The sequence below is a fragment of the Ammospiza nelsoni genome, chromosome 24, assembly GCF_027579445.1.
Source record: "Ammospiza nelsoni isolate bAmmNel1 chromosome 24, bAmmNel1.pri, whole genome shotgun sequence".
NCBI classification, from domain to species: domain Eukaryota; kingdom Metazoa; phylum Chordata; class Aves; order Passeriformes; family Passerellidae; genus Ammospiza; species Ammospiza nelsoni.
In genome coordinates, this window is record NC_080656.1 from 8,200,851 (window position 1) to 8,220,459 (window position 19,609).

At 48.8% G+C, this 19,609-nt stretch overlaps 1 protein-coding gene across 2 annotated transcripts; it reads left to right on the forward strand.

The window, feature by feature from the left end:
* Positions 1-1,246: 1,246 nt before the first annotated feature.
* Positions 1,247-19,176, forward strand: C2CD2L (C2CD2 like). 2 transcript variants are annotated; one of them, XM_059488420.1, is made up of 14 exons: positions 1,247-1,492; positions 2,743-2,838; positions 3,212-3,331; positions 5,211-5,321; positions 6,165-6,281; positions 6,910-7,027; positions 7,191-7,314; positions 7,819-7,883; positions 8,476-8,603; positions 8,906-9,077; positions 10,426-10,524; positions 11,171-11,304; positions 11,827-12,109; positions 13,534-19,176. In XM_059488420.1, the coding sequence occupies exons 1-14, from the start codon at positions 1,247-1,249 to the stop codon at positions 13,752-13,754; spliced, it is 2,034 nt and encodes a 677-aa protein (XP_059344403.1). In that variant the 3' UTR covers positions 13,755-19,176. The 2 variants fall into 2 exon arrangements, with proteins under 2 accessions (XP_059344403.1, XP_059344404.1); XM_059488421.1 differs by having other exon boundaries at positions 6,168-6,281.
* The last annotated feature ends 433 nt before the right edge of the window (positions 19,177-19,609 follow it).

A 19,609-nucleotide genomic window follows, 5' to 3' on the forward strand; every position in this document is an offset into this window, starting at 1 on the left:
CTCCCATGCGGGATGCGAGTGAGTCCCAGAGGAGGGCGGGCGGCCGGGACCGCGGCCGCGCTGAATGAGCGACGGCTCCGCCGCCTGCCAGCCGGAACCGCCTTTTGCCCAGGTCTGGGGATCCGCGCTTGCGGGCGAGTCCCGGCCAGCGCAGTCACCGCCGGCAGGCGGGGTGGCGAGGCGTGTTACCCGGGTGCCGAATGCGCGAGATCAGAAAAGTGAGCGGCCGTTGGGTTCGTTTCCCCACGTGTTTCCTCAGATGTCGGGAAAATTCAGTAAAATACCTTACTGGAGATTTTTGATTGTCAGGAAATCTGTAACTGGTGATGGGCCCTCGGGGCATTTTTGGGGGGTGGGGAGGGGAAGGCAGGATAGGCTCAGTGTCCATTCACTGTTCTGTTCAGGTGTCAGTCGATGAGCGGAGGGGGAGACGCAGCAGAAAGTCCGGTAGCAGTAAGAAGAACTTTTACGTGGCCTGCAGCTGTATGGCAACATGAAATGGTTTCTGATGGCTTTGTGGCCACCTAAGGAGCTGCTGCTGTGTTGAGAGGCCACCTCTGCTCTGCTGTCTGTTGCACATAGACAAAAGTGATTTTGTAAACTTTATAACAACTTTGAGGCGGGCACACGGTACCGCCGGGGACGAAAGCACAGCACAGAGGTGCAGGGGAGCATATCTGGCCAGAGGCCGCTGCTACTTTGGGTTAGGCTGTCGGGAGGTGATTAAAACTCGTGTTACTTGCCCACCACGGCGAGAGTGGCACAATCGCGAGCAGACGAACGGAAAGGATCTGCTGTGTCCTGCGTGCCTGGTGGGAACGGGGCAGTGACTCCCATCAGAAAAAAAGCGTGACGTGAAGGAGAAAAGCGTCGTTAATCGAAGCTCGGAAAGCCGGTGGGGACTTGGGCTTTCAGGTTGCGGCTGTGCTCCTATTTCATTCCCCCAGAAGAGAAGACCCGCGGCAGCAGCCGTGAGGTTTCCGGGCCGTTCAGACCGGGTACCACGGCCTGCACGCAGGCCCGGGGCGGAGCAGCGGGCAGGGTGTGCGCCACGGCTCGGGCGGCGCCGCCGGGCCGCGGGGGGCGCGCGCGCTCCGCCGCGCCGGAAGGAAAGAGGCGGCGGCGGGTGCGCGTGCGGTGCCGCGGGGCTGCGGCGGGGCCACGTGCACCCGGTGCCGCGAGCGGGGCAACGCCGCGGCCCGCCCGCCATGCCCGCCGCGCTGCCGTGAGCCCCGCGCTCTGTGCCATGGGGCCAGACCTGGGCTGGGCCGCGCTAGTGCTGCTCTTTGCCGCCTCGCTGCTCACCGTGGCGGCCTGGCTGCTCCAGTACTGGCGGTCCACGGCCCTGCGAGCACTACGGCGTCGCGGAGCGGCGGGGGAGGAGGCCGGGGCCCGGGCGCTGCTCGCGGCCCTTCTCGCCCTGAGGTCCCTACGGGAGCAGTGGCAGCGAGCTTGGGTGCGAGCTCTCAACAGCCAGGCGCGCCGGCACGGGGTACGGCAGGGCACGAGCCGGGGAGCGCGGGGAGCGGCAGCGAGGTGAGGCGGGCCGACCCGCCTGCTCTTTGTTCGCGGGTGCCGGGACAGCCGTTGCCCTCACGGCGCTCCGGCCGGAGGAGCCAGTAGGCACCTTGCGGACGGCTCAGTTCGGCCTGCGTGGGAGCAGTGCGAGCACGGAAAGGGCGGAGCGCGTTACCACGCATCGTTTAACGCGGGTTGGGGCAATACTGTAGTCACTCTGATTTTCCGCAGCAATCTCTTCGAAATTTTCTGGTATTTATTTTCTTTATTCTCCCGGTATTGCCATTGTATTATCTGCAGTTTTGAAGTTCGTGAAGGAGAGTACGCCTTGATGATTCCATATGGAAATAATTCCATTATAGCTTGTGTTGCCTGCAAGGCAGGGACTTAATACCTGCAGAAACTGTGGTCCAAAGAAGTCCAAAGTCTATTGCAATATCCCCCTTTTTTTTTTTTTAATCGTATAAGTGGGAAAGGGTTTCCTTTCTGTTAAGTTGTGTAGGCAGTTAAAGTCCTGAAAAACATAATGCAAACTTGTTTTTGAGTTTTCCAGCAAGATAGGAAAAGTATCTCCCTTTTTGAATGAGTGACAAATTCTAGGCTGGATTCAACGTGAAGTGCCTTCCCCCAATGGGCATAGTGCTCCTTCTGTAGAAACTCACCCTCTGCTTCCATGCCCCTCTTATCACAATGCAATAGTCAAGAGTGTCACCAGTTTCCCATATCTGATATGCTGTGCTTTTCTGTCATGTGTTGAATTACTCACATTATCACAAAATGACCTGAATGTATACGTTCTAGAATTTAGGACTCCTGTAAAGAGAAGATTAGCCAGTGGCTGAATTGGCATGGAGGCCCCAGAAGGCCCCACTTCAGTTCCTGCTGCAGCTGCTCCTTGTGTGGAGTAGCATTGCCTCAGTGAGTTGCTGGGTCTAAAAGCTGTTTTCTGAAGTGAGGTCTGGGAGTTATCCTGGAGGACTTTGCTTGTGTGAGATTCTGGATGAGATTTGGGCTTTCCTGGAGGTGCTTCCTATCTGTGAATTCAAGCTTCAGCTGGACACCTTGTTTCCTTTCTCTGTATAGACAAGTCGAGGTGGGTAGAATTATAGTGTGCGATAGTTCTGGATGCTGGCTGGAGTGTCTCTGGGACCCCACATCATTCATCCTCTTTGGAACTATCAGGTTGGCTCTGACTACTGAGAACTAACAGTTTTCTCTTTGCAGAGTTCAGTGCAGATCACATTTGAAGAGGGTCCTCAGTTACCACAAGCTGCCAATATAAATTGTGTGACATGCAAGGGACAGTCAGACCATAGCATGGTAAGGCTTTGCTGTTCTAAACTGTGCAGTTTGGTGTGATGGTGTGTTCTGCAGACACTGCTGAAGCCTTTCTGATGGAGATGGTGGAACCAGGGAAGTTTTGTGTGAGGTCTCTTTGGAGGAATTTGGAGGCCTGTCTCCTGTTTGGAGGCTCTGGAGCTTGCACAAGTAAGCTCTGTGAGAGAAGATATGTTGGTGGAGCCGGGATGTGTGAAGGCTGAACCCAAACATCAGGGTTCTACTGTGGAGAGCAGAGGAGTGCTCTTGTCACAGCACAGGGTGTGAAGTTGCAGGTTTGCAGCTTTGAACTTGGTGAGAACAACCCAGCAGCCTCTTGCCGGAATATAAACTCATCTTTTCCTTTTCTTTTTAGGTGCTGTGGTGCCATCTGTCAGCTGAAGCTGTGAAATTCCCTGTCTCTGTTACTCAGCAGTCCCCAGTTGCTGTTTCTGTGGACACGTATCATGTCACTTTGGCTGTGCTGCAGGCACAGGTAAGGATTACAAAAAGTTAAACATTGACCTCCCTCCTCCATCTAGTCCCACGCTGATCGAGGAAGGAGGACCTGATTCAAAGTGCAAATAAAGGCCTCATTGTGCTGTCACTAACATTTGGTGAGGTAGCAAATATTCCCCATCTGCATGCCGAGTCTTGTTTTCTGAGTCTTCATATGCAGATTTTGGCTATGAAACATAGCTGTAAGAAATTTCAGAGAGTTTTGAGACATGGCTTCATTCTATATAGTGCTTTCAAGTGGGTATTTAAGAAGTGAGAAGTTCAGAGAATTCAATTCCCCTTGTGGCATAGTGGGAGGGGAAAGACTATGTAAAAGTATGGTGTCCTGGTAGTGGGTGAGAAAAAGAAATCTATGGTGAGGAGTAGTTTGCTTGTCAGTTCCCCTCATTACATTCACAAGAGCACAGTGCAGCTTTTTCTGTGTGTTGGATATCGGAGATGCTTATTCCAGCAAAGAAGCTCTGAAATCACAATGGGTGGTAACTCCATAGTTACTTTCTGGCTGGATTTGATTCTTTGGAATATGGTTTTCCATCATGATGAAGGACATGATGCTGGAGATGGTATCTTGCTTGGAGGTAGTGTGCTCATATGTGCACAAAAAAAAAAAAAAGAAAAGATAGACATGGCAAAATTAGAAGTAACTCAGTGGTAGCAGAAGCTAATTCCATGCTGTTGCAGACAGTTTCAAGCTTGTTCTTGAACCTTTTTGCTCTCAGAAGCTTTATTACAATTTTCAGCATACTTTTATCAGGTTATTCCAGTTTGATTTTGTACCACTGTTCTGTGGTCATCTCCAGAAATCCAGAGCTCCAGAGAGCTCCTCTCTCTCTCTTTAGCATGTAGTGTGCCTGCTGCCAGTCTAGTTATGGGCAGCAACTGCAATTGCTTTTAATTTCTGAAAAGTCCCCTTTTTCACATCTCATCCAATTGCTCCCCTACTCATTGGCATTTTCTAGGTCTCTTTGTCTGCACCTGGTGAAGTTTTGGGTTGATTGTTCGTGTAAAGGAGTTGCATATAGTATTCTAATTCAGGTCTTGCTGCTGCTGTTTTATGAAATGCAGGTTAGATTACCACATGCCTGCCTGTTTTTTGGAATACTTCAAGTACTGTGTTCCCAATTGTGCCCTGTGCCCTGTCCATTCTGGCACACCTCTTGTTGGTTACTTATGTGGCCACTGTGTCTCATATATGTTGCTTTTGTCTGATGACCTTCTGTGTTGTCAGTAAATGTCAACCTGGTAATTGAGAACTGTACTGAATTCTATTACCCAGTTTTTAGTAGAGCTGTCAGGTCAGTTCCATTCGTGTGTGGTTCTGCCTCTGTCTGTCACATTAGTGATGCTTTTATGGGTACGTGGGTGTGCAAATTCTTAACTTCAGCTAAACTACAGGATATTGTATATTCTAGTTTATTGTTGCAGACTGTTGGTGACCCAGGTGGGTCTTCAACCTGAGGATCATCTTGTAGAGATGTGTTGCTAACTTATAAATGGTTGCGTTTACATTTGGCAATGCCTAAGTGATGTGACTCAGTAAATATCCTATGTGTTGGTGCCCAGTTGGGCACTTGTGGATTGTACTCTGCAGGCTTTTTCTTCAGTGAAAGAAAAAATGGATCATTTTTCCCTCTGGTGGTGCCTGGGCATCCAGTTGCAGTGTGGGAGCCAGATATCGCCATGGAGCTTCTACAGCTGCTTCATCCTGTAGGCCTGGGAGCACTTGCTTTCCTATGTTCTGTTTTTTACTGTTGCCCTGGTGTGAGGGCCTTTCAATTGCTGAATTTGGAATGGGGCAAAAATCACCTAATGTAAGCAGAAACTGTTTCCAACTATGGATATTTGTTCTGGGCCAGGTGGAGATCCACTTGGAGGAGATACAGAATGAGGGTCTCCTGGTGTCATGGACATTCAAAGACAGACCAGACTTGGACCTTTTTGTTCTTCCACGACTTGGGCTTCCTGAGGTGAGTGGCTAACAATGAGAGGCTGACTGTGAGTGGAGGAAGGAGCAGAAACAGCTAGAAGCTGGGCTGCTGTGGAGGAGAAGGGTTGGCAGCTCACTGCCATGGCCCTTTAGGGCAGTGGAGAGGATTCTTTCACCCTGGAATCGGTACTAGCTCAACTGTGTCAAAGCGGCATCCTCAAGAGGGCTGAAGTAGCACCAATATCTGTTGAAGGCTTTCTGTCTATGTTGGTTCCTCCTGCTGTTGTCACATGTAGAGCTGCAAAACGAGCTGGGTTGCCGCTCTTTCTTTGTGTGAGGTGTTTGTTTGTTGTTGCTGTTGTGTTGGTTAAGTTTGATTGGGTTTTTTTGAAGGGATTAATTAAAAGTAGGAGATTAATGTGGGGAATCCCTGGGTTAGAGGTTTAATGAACAGAATGTGGGTGTGCTTGCACTTCTGTGATCCAGATAGGTTGGTTGATTTGTTGTTCTATTGACACCGTTGTTACTTTATACTGAGTAGTTCTAGGAATTCGACTGTTTTCCCAAAAGTGTGGTGGCATCATCTCCTGAGGTGGTAAGCATGTGACAAACTATAAAATCTGTATTGTAAAAATTTACACCAGCTAAACTACAGAAGTAGAGACTTAGTTTGTCTCATTTAGAAAGCTTGCATTTGCCTGCAGCTGCTACACAGAAGCTTTAAGCTCTGAGGAGAGCTAGTATGGAATATGGGAAGAGTGTTTGGGAGGTTATTACTGGGAGAATGACTGTGTAGTATATTAGAGGCGTGAGAGGCAGGTGGAGCTGTAAATGTGTCCATTTTTTAATGACATTCCTGCATTTCCCCTTGATTTACGGAGAGAAGGATGAAGGGAGAGCAGATTTGTCCACTATAAAGGATCTGGTCGAGGATACCATTGTCAGCACGAAGCCAGCCGTGATGGTGAATTTGGTGGCCTGTACCGCTGGAGCCAGTGCAGTAAGTCACTCTTCTTGTGTCATTCTTGTGCCCCAAACACAGGCACAACCCTAACCCAAGACACTTCTGAGGGCTGAGGCTCAGGCAGGATCCAGGGCTTGAGTTTCACTTCTGGGTGACAGCCGAGTCCTGGCCTGCACTATCATAGGGGTTTGGGTACTGCAGTGTGGTGCTTAGGGATAATTAGAAATTGCTCCCAAGGGCAACTCCTTCCACCTTTTTTCTTGAATGCTGGTTGTTGATCACATCCTTGTGGAGCTGGACTGCCTGAGATACATCTCTTTTTGGCGGTTGGTCTTGCTCTGAACACGAGGGCTCTCTCTAAGGCAGCATTTGCAGACATGGAATGTCCCATGGTTTGTCATCATCAGTTGACTGTCCAGTAGGCAGCAAGCTTGTTCTTGCCTGTCGCCTTCTCTGTCTGCCTTAAACTTCCCATCTGAAATAACATTAGGGCCCACTGGAGGTCAATGGCCTGGGAAACCTGCAGCATCCCTTGATGGCCTTGCGGGTATTCCCCTGTGTTGGTGTGAGGATCTACTTAATAGATACAAGGACGATGCCTCTTGATGCTGTCTCCTGGTGAGTGAATGATAAAGGTAATGGTCTCGCTCTCATCATTCCTCAGGTACCCAGCAATAAGTTGACTCGAGAGTGCCCGTCCAGAGTAGCAGCAGCCCCTCTGGGTTCTAAGCTGTTGCTCCGGAATCTTCGAGTGCTGAACTTGGGCTGCCAGGGAAAGGGAGGTAAGCATGAAAACATTTCTGATCCACGGGGGCAAGCGTGCAGGTGGTGAGATTGGAGCAAGTGGATGTTTTGGGTGGGTTTGAATGGAAAAGAGGAGTGTGTGTGTGACGAACCACTGCCTCTTGTTGATGAGTGCACGTGTGCCCTCTGTCTCTCTTGCAGGAGTTGGGGAGATACGCTGTGTGGCAGAGCTAGACAGCCCCCCGCAGCAGAAGTGGACGAGGCCAGTGATAAGTGGCAGTGTCGGTGCTGACGGAGAGATGGAGTGGAACGACGAGTTCTTTCTGTAAGTGTTTGTTCTCTTTCTGGCTGGAGCAGTGTAGGCAGACCGGCACGATGTCTGGGTATCATTACCAGGCTGCAGTAAGTGATGTGCACGGTGCAGAGATGAAGTCTGTGCCACAGGGCAATGTCTGTTTATGCTGCCCCTGTGCCGGACTGCTGATTGGGGCATTTGGCCCCAGCTTGCATACATCTTTCTCACTTCCCTGGGTGGGCAGAAGTGCTAAATGTAGGTGCAGCAGGTGCAATAGGATGTAGCATAAACAGCCTTTCAGAGGCACTGCCCTCTCAACTTCCACTGTCAACCTACACAGCTCTGCAGGGCACGCAAACCAGAATTCTCCTTTTTGTCATTTGGTACTCTAGTCATGTCCTCCATGGTAGTGCATGCTACTGAAACTTTAGAAAGGGTGAGATTTGAGGGAGGGAAGATACAGAATGAGGTTGTTTGCTCCGTGGCCACTTAAAAAAAGATTGCCTAACACCAGCCCCTCTTCGGTTTCAACAGGGAGTTGGGACCTAGAAGCAAAGAACTGAAACTACAGGTGCTGAGGAGCAGCGATGGAGGGGGAAGTGAGTACGAACAACCCTAAGATGGGTTTTAAGACTGGGAGGCAAAAATGCCTAAGGGACTCTCTGTGCTTTAAGCTCATGGTAGTTCTCTGTTGGTATGTGTGATGAGTTCTGCAAAGGATTTTTCATATTTAGCTTTATGTGAGCTTCTGTGACTCTGTGAAGTAACTCATTTTGTTCTTCTGCCAAAATGGTCTGGGTCTGACCTTGAATCAGGAGGTTCCTGTGGCCTGCCTGTCTGCATTCTGAAGCAGGCAGAAGCATGCAGGATTTTGCCTCTTGTATTAGGAGAGCTTTGCATAAGGCTCTTAACTGTTCTTTTGTACTCAGTTGGGGACTTAACTACAGCATCTATTTTTGACGGAGGCCACACAGCGGTCGTCTTTTTAAGGGAGTTGAATCCTGAATTGTTAAAGAGGAGCGGAGGAGCATTGCTTGCCCCTTCTGCCTCTCGAACTTGGGAGTTAATGGAGTTGTGGCAATGTGCTGTGTTGACCTATTGTGCTGCTTCCCAAAAGCGGGGATTATCTTGGAGATGTCTGAGGTGCTGAGGTCATGTGAAGTGTTTTATTTTTGCTCTTCCTTCTTGCAGATGTGCTGCTGGCATATGCCACACTTTTGATAGATTCTTTGGACAAGCAGCCATCTGGGAGACAGGTCTGCTCACTGGCCCCGGGAGCTGGACAGTCACTGACAGCTGAAGCTACCATTACATTGGAGGTGAGCTCATGATCCCACAAGCTGTGCATACATGCATGCTCTGGAAGAGTTCATAATGTGAGCCTCTAGCTGGAGACACGCGTGTTTGGGCCCGAGCTCGGCACAGAGGGCTAGCAGACCCTTGTGCCATGGAGGGGTGGATGTCACCTGCCCCTTGGTCCCTGAGCCTCTCGCTGTTGAACTTATACTGTACTGGGAATGGCTCCTCGGTACCCAGAGCTGCAGCTTTTGTTGCCCAAACATGCCTGCCTTTCCATCTGGGAAGAAGAGTGCCTCTCTGATCAGTGCTTTACTGCTTTTAGCTGCTGTTCCAGGAGTCTCCTGCATCTCTGAATGCTCCACATGCCACATCTCTGAGAACCAGCATCACCCCCACTAAGAAGGTGGAGATGGACCGGACCATCATGCCTGACGGCACCATTGTGACTACTGTCACCACAATTCAGTCCCGGCCCAAGGCAGACTGCAAACTGGGTGAGGCTGCACGGCAGCAGGCTTATTGTACAGGTGGCTCCTATGGCAGCACAGACTTAGCTGCAATATTCCCATGGCTGCTCATGAAGGCAGTAGCAAAACTGTTTAGCCATCACACCTGGATATGGCAGGCTCACGCTTGATGTATTGCTTTTGGTGTGTGGGTCAGAACACAGGCATCCATGCTATTCCCCTGGAACCTTCGTTGGAAACTCTTGTGTAGCCCTAGGGTAGAGAATTGCAGTTGTGTGTCTGGAGGAGGTGAGGGAGGGATGAGCCTTTCACACACCCTTTTGGTGGTGGGATGTCTAATGCATATGCTACCAAATAACCCGTGCGTGATGTCAGGCTAAGTGTTTAGCCATGCTTTCTCTAGTTTCTTCACTGCTAAAAAAGTTAGGCTGAACATACCGATTGTGGAGCCAAAAGCATGTTGATCTGGCTTCCTAGGGGTTGTTGCTGCTTGTGGTCTGGCATCCTGGTGAATGTGGTGCTGGATATTCCAAGAGGCGGGGCTGGGAAATTACATGAATGAAGTATTGCTGTGCGTCAGCTTCACAGGACTTGCAGCCCAGAAGGGCAACCACATCCTGGGCTACATCAAAGGAGGTGTGGCCAGCAGGCCGAGAGAGCTGATTCTCCCCCTCTGCTCTGCTCTTGTGAGACTCTGCCTTGAGTACTGTGTCCAGCCTTGCGGTCCCCCAGCACATGAAAGATATGGACCTGTTGGAGTGAGTCCAGAGGAGGACCGCTAAGTCGGTCACATACCTGGAACACCTCCCTGTGAAGAAAGGCGGAGAGAGTTTGAAGCTGTTTAGGCCAGAGAGGAGAAGGCTCTGGGGAAACATTACAGCAAGCAGCCTTCCAGTACCTAAAAGGGGGCTTGTAGGAAGGCTGAAGAGTGTTTTTTTTACAAGGGCATGCAGTGATAAGGCAAGGGGAATGGCTTTAAGCTGAAGGAGGGTAGATTTATATTAGCCATTAGGAAGAAATTTTTCCCTCTGAGGGTGCTGAGTTACTGGCACAGGTTGCCCAGGAAAGCTGTAGCTGCCCTGTCTCTGGAAGTGTTCAAGAGCAGGCTGAATGGGGCTTGGAGCAACCTGGTCTAATGGCAGTCTGGTTGGAACTAAGTGGTTTTCAGGTCCCTTCGAACCCAAAACATTCAGTGATGCTGATTTTTTTCCCAGTGGGCTTCTTACTGCCACAAAGCCTTACAGAGCTGCCTTGCAGGCTCTCCAAATGCTCGCTTGAGGCTTTTGGGGGTTGTGTAGGGGGCACAATATGATAACGTAGTAGTGTAAGCTTCATCTTCATTTACTGGTATCTCGGTGTTTCTTTTGCTGTGAAGATTCACCATCGAGGTCGCCTTCCAAAGTGGAAGTGACTGAAAAGACAACAGTGCTCTTGGAGACTGGCCGTCCTCACGGCCACTTGCCCAGCAGTAGCCGTAAGTGCTTGGAAATTTGAGGCTCTTACTGAAATAACTGTGTTCCTTAGCCTGTTTTATAAAGCGGCAGTCTGAGTGCGGTTCCCTGAACTTGCTTGCATTTTCTGCTTCAGAGAATGTCCAAGTGCCTGAGTGAAGGTGGGGGCAGAAGGCTGGTGGTGGTGGTGTGTGGGCAGGTAAAAGACATTCCCCTTTGACCATCCAGTCAGGGACTATGAGTGTTTCCTTGCTTGACGAGAACTTTCCAGGCTATCCGGACCCAAACAACTTTGGTCACCCTGCACTTGGGGCTCTGATTGTGTCTAGAACGGAGCACTGCAGCTCTTTTGACAGTTTGCTGCCAAAGCAAACTATTGGGAGTCTTTGGAAGTCTTTGTTGAGTGGTGCGGGGAAGGGGACGTGTATTTTAATTATATGCCTGGTGGGAAATGAAACTTTTCAGGTACCTGAAAAAGCCAAGGGCTACCTCTACAGAGCTTCCTTCATTTTGTTTATTTGGACAAGTCTATAATAGACTTTGGGTGGGGGAACTTACATGCATTCGTGTGCATGTAAGTTGCCTATTGCAAGCATTGCAGTCAGAAAGTGACGTTTTGCCTCTGCTGAAGGTTGGTACTCCAAGCATTGGTATTTTTCTTGTGCTCAGGGGATAGCCATTTGCCCAATGGCTTGGATCCGGTGGCTGAGACGGCAATCAGGCAGCTAACTGAGACGAATAACAAGACCACCAAGAAGACACCGACAAAACGTAGTACACTGATCATCTCAGGAGTGTCCAAGGTCTCTGGTAGTTAGGAGCTGCATTTCCAGTCTGGGTGGTTGCTTGTAGGGATGTGTGTATGAAACTAACCTGTCCTGTAGGGACTGGTGTGGGAAGCATGGATGACTGGCTCATCAGAAACCTTTAGCTGCTTCCCAGTGAGCATTAAAAGGTTCCTTGCCAATAGGAGTTCACAACCTTTAGCTGCTTCCCAGTGAGCATTAAAGGGCAGCTGCCAGTGGGAGTTCACAATGGGCAGCTGCAGAAAGGGATGTGGTTGCCGTAACTGGTTTTGAACCTTGTGGAGAATATAAGGAGTTCTCCCTGAACTTTGCTGCGGGAGTAAAGGATGTGCAGCAGAATGCCTTGTAATCACATTCCAGTATATTTCAGCCAAAGAGTGGCAATTGTCCATTGGTGCCATCTGGCACTGATGATCTGAACTGGGCCACCCACATGTAGGTATAGATGGAAGTAGGCAGATGAGTGGAATTCTTTTGATCCTGTGTTCATGTCTGTCTGCCCCTCTAACCTCCCTTCAGGTACCTATTGCTCAAGACGAAATGGCACTTTCTCTGGGTTATGCTGCATCCCTGGAGGCCACAGCGTATGGGGACTCTGAGGCAGACAGCACAGCTGACCAGATGCACGATTTTACTGAATTGTCGCGGCCACTGGAAGCGTTGCCATTGGGTCAAAGGGACAGTCAGGAGCTGGATGAGACAACGCGATCAGATGTCTCTGAAAGACCATCCGTGGAAGATGTTGAGTCTGAAACTGGCTCCACAGGAGCCCTTGAGACAAGGAGCTTGAAAGATCACAAAGGTAAGCATGAACTGTTAGGTAGGGTAGCTAACATGACCCATAGCATTAGCTGTACATGAGGACAGAGTGACATCCAGGTTCCACACCCGAGCATGGGGTCTGCAGCCACCTTTTAGCATAGCAAAGAGCAGCTTCTGATTGAGCTGGGAAGAGCCTGCCTTTGTCTTGTGGTTTTTCCACTGAAGTGATTTGAACTGCCTTCATTTGCAGGTGTCTGATTCCTGTAGCCTTTCAAGTTTCTGTGCTCTCTTAGATGGGAACCCTGCACATCCTGTGTATTATAGAAAACCCCTTTTCTCTCCCTGGTCTCCAGGTCCACAAATCAGGCACATGCCCGTAAATAACGATTCATCCTCTGAATTTGGCCACCTGTGGTGTGGACATGGAGGCCGCCCAGCAATGTAGATTGTACAGGCCTTGATTGCCCTCCTTCTTTCCCTGTTAGTATCAAAGCAGCTAGTGCCTCTGACCTGTCGTAATGTAAGATGTTCACACAAACTCACTTCTTTTAAATGATGGAGTGGGCTGCCTCAACCTAGCTGCTGTCCTGGCCTTTCCACACATTTGTCAGGTGGATGGTGCACCTTGGATTTTTCTGCTACAAACTTTTGTAAAGAAATGCAAATCAAAGTCTTGATTACTCAGACTATTAGAGTGGGACAAATTTTGGGGAGTTGTACCCTGTTACAACTAGGTATGATTTGGGCTGCGGAGGCCCCTTTTTTGAATGTCAGTGGGTAGAAGGGTGTGTGACCCAGATTCCCAAGAGAGCTGGTGGGGGGGGAACAGAGGGAAAATGGAAAGCAAACCCCATCTGTAGGAAATACCATTGTAGTGTTATATGGCCTGCAGGTTTTGTATCTTGTCTTTCTGATCCATTTGAGGTTGAAAGCAATTGGCATCTCCACCTTCTCCTGCTTGTGGGAGTCATAAGGAGCCGTTGGCATTATTTGCCTCTAGACTGGGCACGTCATGAAAATGCAGGCAGTTGTTCCGGGCGCAGGGGACAATGTTAATCCCTGTGCCCTTGAGACAGGCTGATCTGAGAGGCTTTTTCCATCTTGTATGTTCCTCTCAGGGTCTTCAGGTTCAGATGATCTCTCTTGTTTTCCATTCATGTGAGTCTTGGTTGTCATTTGAAATGCTGCACGCTTCCACTGAGAGGAGGATATTGTGTAAAAGGAATTTTATGCAGAGGGGAGATGGGATGGAATGTTTAGTGAGGCAGCTTGTTGGTGTTGCAGTCTATCGTCAGCTGAGACTTTGCCTTGGGAAGCTGGGATTAGCCAACCTGCTGCGTACTTCTGCCTCTCAGTGTGGAAGAGGACTGCTGTATAGCTGAGAATGGCTGGGTGTGTTACTGTCCCTGAAACTTGCCAGTCCAAGACACTATCATGGTTTCTGTCTCCTTCCTGTCCCTGCAGTTAGCTTTCTTCGGAGCGGTACCAAGCTCATCTTCCGGAGAAGGAGCAAGCAGAAGGAAGCAGGCCTGAGCCAGTCACACGATGACTTGTCCAATGTCACTGCCAACTCCACCACCAGAAAGAAAACTGGTAGCTTCTCTCACCGCCTCATCAAACGCTTCTCCTTCAAGTCTAAATCCAAACCCAAAGGTAGTGACAACACAACAGCTGGTGAAAACTGAAGGAGGGAGAAGCCCATTGGAAAGATTTCTCAGAGATTGTTTTCTAGTCTCTTGTCTTCCCACTCCATGGTATCTGTGACTTGAAGTCCAGTTCTTTCCAACCTTGGCTGAGGGAAGACACCCCAGTGCTTTATGCCGTTTGGGGAGCGGAGGTGGCAAACCCAGGACTTAGGTTGTTTGGCTGCCTTGGCTTAGCCTTCTCTGCTTGTTGCACCCTACTGTGCTCTCCCAGAAAATCCAGGTGGCATGCTAATCCCCCTGGGGGTTCCAGGAACTGCAGAAATGACTCTGTGTGTGTCATCAGGTGCCTCATGGAAACGGGGGGCAGGTCTGTCAAGTGGCAACCTTCAGAGTTAAAATCAAGAAACTACTGGGTTAGCTGTAGGACCAAGAAGTGTGACATGTAGCCTCATTCAGTCTTCTAGTGGCAGAGAATGACGCAGTCACTGATGATCTAAACACTATTATTGCTTGTGCTTGGTGCAGAGGCTGTAACTTGAGGTGTGCTGCAGGGTGATGTGTTCCTGAGCTGTGAGTTCGCAGAAGACAGCTGTCAGCTGTCGAAGTTGTGGTCCTCCACCTGGCTCTGCCATTGGAACAGTGTCTGGTTCAGACAGCTCTGAGGAACCCCTGTTTTCTGTGCTCTGTTGGTGAAGGAAGAAGTCTCTAAGAAGAAGGAGGTTTTAACTACTGTACAAGTTTTCACGGAAGCCTGAGCCTTCGCAAGAATGCCCGGTCAGTGCTGTCGGTTCTGCCACCCTGTGCAGCCACCCCGTGACACAACACTCCTTCCACATCTGTGTTCTTGAATAGGGAAGGGCCTGTACTGAGTGCACACACCAGCTATTCCCTTGCTCTTGGGGGTGGTTGGGGATGTTCCCAAAGGGCTGCCAGGCTGTCTTCCAGACCTGCCGAGTGTCCAGTCTCGTGCTGTCATGGTTCTCATGCCAAGGACTGGCACCATGCTGGGGATGGATGGCAAGGAATAAGGCAAGCAATGTAGTGAAGGGCAGTCTAATGGGGAGACTGAAGGGGCTTGCACATGGCAGAAAGAGGCAAGAGTTTATATATTGTCACTGATAGGTTTCCTTTAGTAGAGGGAATCTTTCTGGATTGTATTTGGTATTTCCTTTCTTCTCACAAACACGGACCCCTCTGTTCAAACAGAGGACATTTCTGCAGCAGGTACTTGCAGAGAGGGAGAAGTGGGCAGGGGCAGACATAAAATCCCTGTGCAGGAGGACACTGTCCTTCTGGGGAAACAGTTGTCCGGTCTCCTGGTCCATACACATTTTATCTATAATATCCCCAGAAGTTCCCTTCAGATAGCACATAACAATGCTCTTTGGAGAAACACTCATGTCCTGTCAACGTGCCTGGTTTGAGAGAAACCTCCTGCTATCCTGTGGGTTGTTGAGCTAAGGAGGTAGGACTGAGGGGAGGAAATACCTCACGGAAGAGGTATTTCCCAGGCCTGACTGTATTCTCTAGTTGTGCTCTTCCATCAGAGTATCTCCTGTGGTAGTGTCTGCTGTCCTTCCTTGTACAGGATGCTGCCAGCTGAAACAGCAGTTCTCTTGATGGCACAGGTAAAATGTGTTTCTTGGAAGGACAAACCCTAGCTTGCTGATACTGCTCCCGTGTACCATTTCCAAGGACCAGATTGTGTTTGGTGTCCTGCTGCAAAAGGATTTACAGGTGGCTGTTTCTTCCGAATTTGTACAGGTGGGGAAGGCCAGAGTTACCGAGGGTTGTAACTGAAAGTGCCTGTGTGTGCTAGCAGGAGGGACTCTTGGCTGTTTTTCCTGCTGATTCCTCACGTGATTGGGCATGTATGAATCTGAAAAATCATATTGGTTCAGCTGGCTGACCAGGAACCTCTACATCTGTTTTGGTCTGGGAGTCTTTGTTGTCCACAAACTCTGTCGGGTCTTTTATCCTTTGTTTCTTTGTTCCTTGTCCGCATGCACTGTGGCTTTGTTTGCACTTCCATGCACTATGGATGCCAGAGAACTCGCTGTTTCTCGCCGAGAATGATTTTCCTTGATGTCAGTGACTGGTTTGCGCTACAGTGCCGTTAGAACTTGACCATCTGTAGCTTGCCTATAGCAATCCAACCACAGATTTCACATCACACCTTCTTTTGCTGGGTTGGTGCGGTGCTGTCACATGCAGTCTGACACACCCTTGTTCTCAAAGTCTCGGAGTTTGGTTTCAATTTGGTACTCTCTCTCGCACCATCCCCTCTATGACTTGTAGCTATGACATACTTTATGTTCCATTTTTGGATTTTATTTATTCATTAGGACACCATCTCAAGGTACAAAACCATGAAGATTTGAGTCCAGACAGCACCACTTCTCTGGCACGAGACTGTGAAGCCTTGCACTAGAAATGCTGGTTTGAGCAGAAGAGCCTGTGGCATTTCAATTGTGGGTTAGTCAAGGACCTACCATGAGTCTCATTTGATAGTCCTGTGTTCTTTTCTTTAAACTGTAAGAGCTTGAGCTGTCTTGGTGTGGAGTGGCTGGAGGTGAACACCATTCACCGTTCTTCGGAATCAGGGATCTGAGGCTCATGGACACAAGGAAGACTCTGAGGGCTAGCCAATGTTATCCTTGTCACTGTAGACTGGAGGCAGAAAAGGCAAGGTTTCTGTCTGACAAACGCATACCTAGATTCTTGGTCTGGCTTGTAGGAGGAGGTGATAGGAAAGGGAGTTAAACAGAAGCTCAAGTTACTCACTGGCCTTGGAGACCCTTTCTAGCTATGTTAAATGGGCAGTTCCTGTCATAAATCTGTGGCTTTCCTGTTTTGTTCCTGGTTTGTTGGCTCCAGGCTATGCCCGCCAGTGACTTGCAGCGGAGATACGGTTTTTGATTTTGAACTTGATGTGGCAGAAGACATCTGCACTGTGTTTGGCCAAGTGAATGGTATGTGGGAAGCATGCCAGTAGGGGCATATCTTCCCTTGAATTTTTAGCAGTGTTTTTTACCACTGGCAGTGAATTGTGCTGCAAATCAGTATCTGGTTAAACGGCTTGCAAAGGAAAGGGATGTTGTCGAGTGCTGGCAGAGCACATCTTCAAATATTAGGTCCTACATCTGGTTGTGTTTCCTAGAAGAGATGTATTTTCTGACATTTTGTTGCTTCTCCAAGTTATACAGCATAGGAGTGCTATTGTAACCTTTTGTCTTCTTTTGAATATTCTCTATAAGTCCAGACTGGTTTTCAGGGTGTTTGTCAAAAGTACTGTTTGAAGAACAGAGGGATAGCAGGGTATGGGTCTGCTGTGTGCATCGAAAATTTTTTGGTTCTGATACTCTCCTCATTAAACGTGTTGATCTTTCCTCTTCTTATCTGAGCAAGGCTTTCTTTCTGGCCCACAAAGATGTTTTCATCCCCCAGGCAGTAGGTGCCGTTTTTTTTAATCCTGACTTTAAGAGCACAGGTTCCTGGTTCCTCAAAGGCATGAATGGTAATGAATTCGCCTCGTGGTGGAGGTGTGGTTATTGGTGTGAGAAACAATCTGTCTATCCTAATTTTCTCAGATGAAAAGAGAACGTCACACGGGGTTCTCCAGAAGCTGCAAAGATGAAGTCCCCAGGAATTTCCCCCCACAGAATAGCTGCTTTAAGAAACCTCTTTTGTATTTAATGTATTCTGTGTTTCTGGCTTTAGGACAGAAGAAATGCTATTTGAAATCTACTTTCCCAGTTTAACTTCTTCCAGATACCTGTGCCCTTGCCTTGGTGCTGCTGTGGGCTCTGTGGCATTTCATAATGCTTGGGACCACAGAGTAACCCCATGAATGGCACAGGCCACCATCAAAATTTTTAAGCTCGAGTGATCTGCAGTTGGCAGATTGTTGTCTCAGGGTAGGCTCGCTTTTTGCACCTTGTGAAATTGGTCCACCAAATATATGGTGGAAGAGGAACAGCAGAGCAGTGGGCTTGAATGCGTGGAGGCTTCAACCTGCATATGAGGGCCTGCTTTCCAGATGCTGTGTTTTCCTACTGGCTGCACAAGCAGAACACTGACTTGTACATGAAGCCAAAGTAGGCATTTTGTTGAGATCATTTTGGGTTTTTGTTTGTGTTGGTTTGCTTGGAGGGTTTTTTGGTTTGTTAGGGGTTTCATGTTTGTTTGTGGATTTTGTTTGTTAGTTTCCTATTTTGGCTGAACAGATTTACTAGAATTTACCTGTGTATTTTTACTTCTCTGAAGAAAATAGAGTTACACTAGCTGAAAGCTGTAATCATGCTTGTAAGTATATTTCTGTCTAGATAAATCTTCTCCCTGTGCTTAGGGGAAGGGTTTAGGAGTCTCATCATCCACAAAGACCTCGGTGTTGGCCCACGAGAGATATTCTCTTGAGTCAGTGGAAAACAGACGCAGGAAAAATGAAGGGAACCTCAAAACCTCAGTGTTCTGAGGGTGCCATAGGATTTAACATGATTGATGTCTGAGGCCAGAGGAATTGGGTGCATGGATGTGTATTTGCACGTGCTTATAATAAGAGCATACTCTAATTATAGAGTATGCGGTGCAAAGTGACTGGGGACGACAATGCCAATAGATGGGACAGGAGAGTGGCCTTACCAGCTTCTGTGGCATTCATACTCATTTATGGCACGGACTTATTCAGGAGCAGACCTGAGCAAGCAAGTCCAATTCCTGGCCCTGCAAGCACCCTCATGCAGCTTATGCAGTTGAGGGTGGGGTTTTAGGCAGCTTGATTGAAATGGGAAAGAGCAAGGGGAGACTACTTACGTGGAGAGCAAGTTCAGTGAAGGGGAATGTAATGAAAGCTTCTTCCAACCACAGGCAAGTGCTGTTTTTAGATTAGAACTGGGCGTATGGCAAATGTTCTTGTTAAAGCAATGATGTAGTTTCTCTTGCGATATTGTTTGCTGAACCTACAGAGAAGTCATTTCTGAGTAGCCCTGGAGATGCTTGAGTGTTTGGAGGGTTGTAGTTTGTGGTCTTTTTGCATTGTTCTCTCCATCCCAACTCCCCTACTGCAAAGTCACGGTGAGTCTCGGGGTAGAGTAACAGTCCCAGCATTGGTCAAACTTGTGGCAAAGGTGTGCTTGTGATCTCACAGCTCCTTCTACAGGCATGACTGCTCCACATCACCTTTCATTGCTTTGTAAGGTACTGGACCAAATACCCACACGGAATTTGAATTGACACCCTTCCTTGTGTGTGCTCTTTTGTACTTTGATGCTTTCTGTCTGGGTGGATTATTTTGACCCCACATTGTTCAGGTGGGAAAGAATTGGAACTGTGTAGCTAATAATGAAAATAAAACTACATATGACTAAATGAAGTTCTTGCACCTTTGTAAATCTCAAAGGAGAATTCTATTGCTGTGTAATGGCTGAATCTGTTAACTTATTAAACCACATGAAAATCAAAACCTGAGTCTGATTTCATACTTGGTGTAGTGCTGTGAATTTCCCTCCAACCTGTCCCTGAGTGGCCGGCTGGCTCCCGAAATTCCGCATTGTGCAGGATGCCTCCCAGATCCAAGCTGGCACCAGTGCCAACTCGGGCTGGTTTGACAGCGCCAAGTGGCTCCTGCAGTCTGCCATCAGGAACCTGATCTGGTGAGTTTTGTTTGCCAGGGAAAAAGGCTGTTGGTGTTCAGGTACCTGTGATGCTAAGTGGGTGGCCATCTGCTGGGGTTCTGAAATCCAGGTTGCCCCCCTGCCCCATCTCTCACTTCCTCTGCCGCCCACCGGTGACTCCCTACAGCAGCATGTGGGAGGCCTGACACGGTCTTTGGGATGACACACAGACATTGCAGGCTGAGGGGCAAATATGGGGGGGGGGGAGGTGTTGACAGGTGG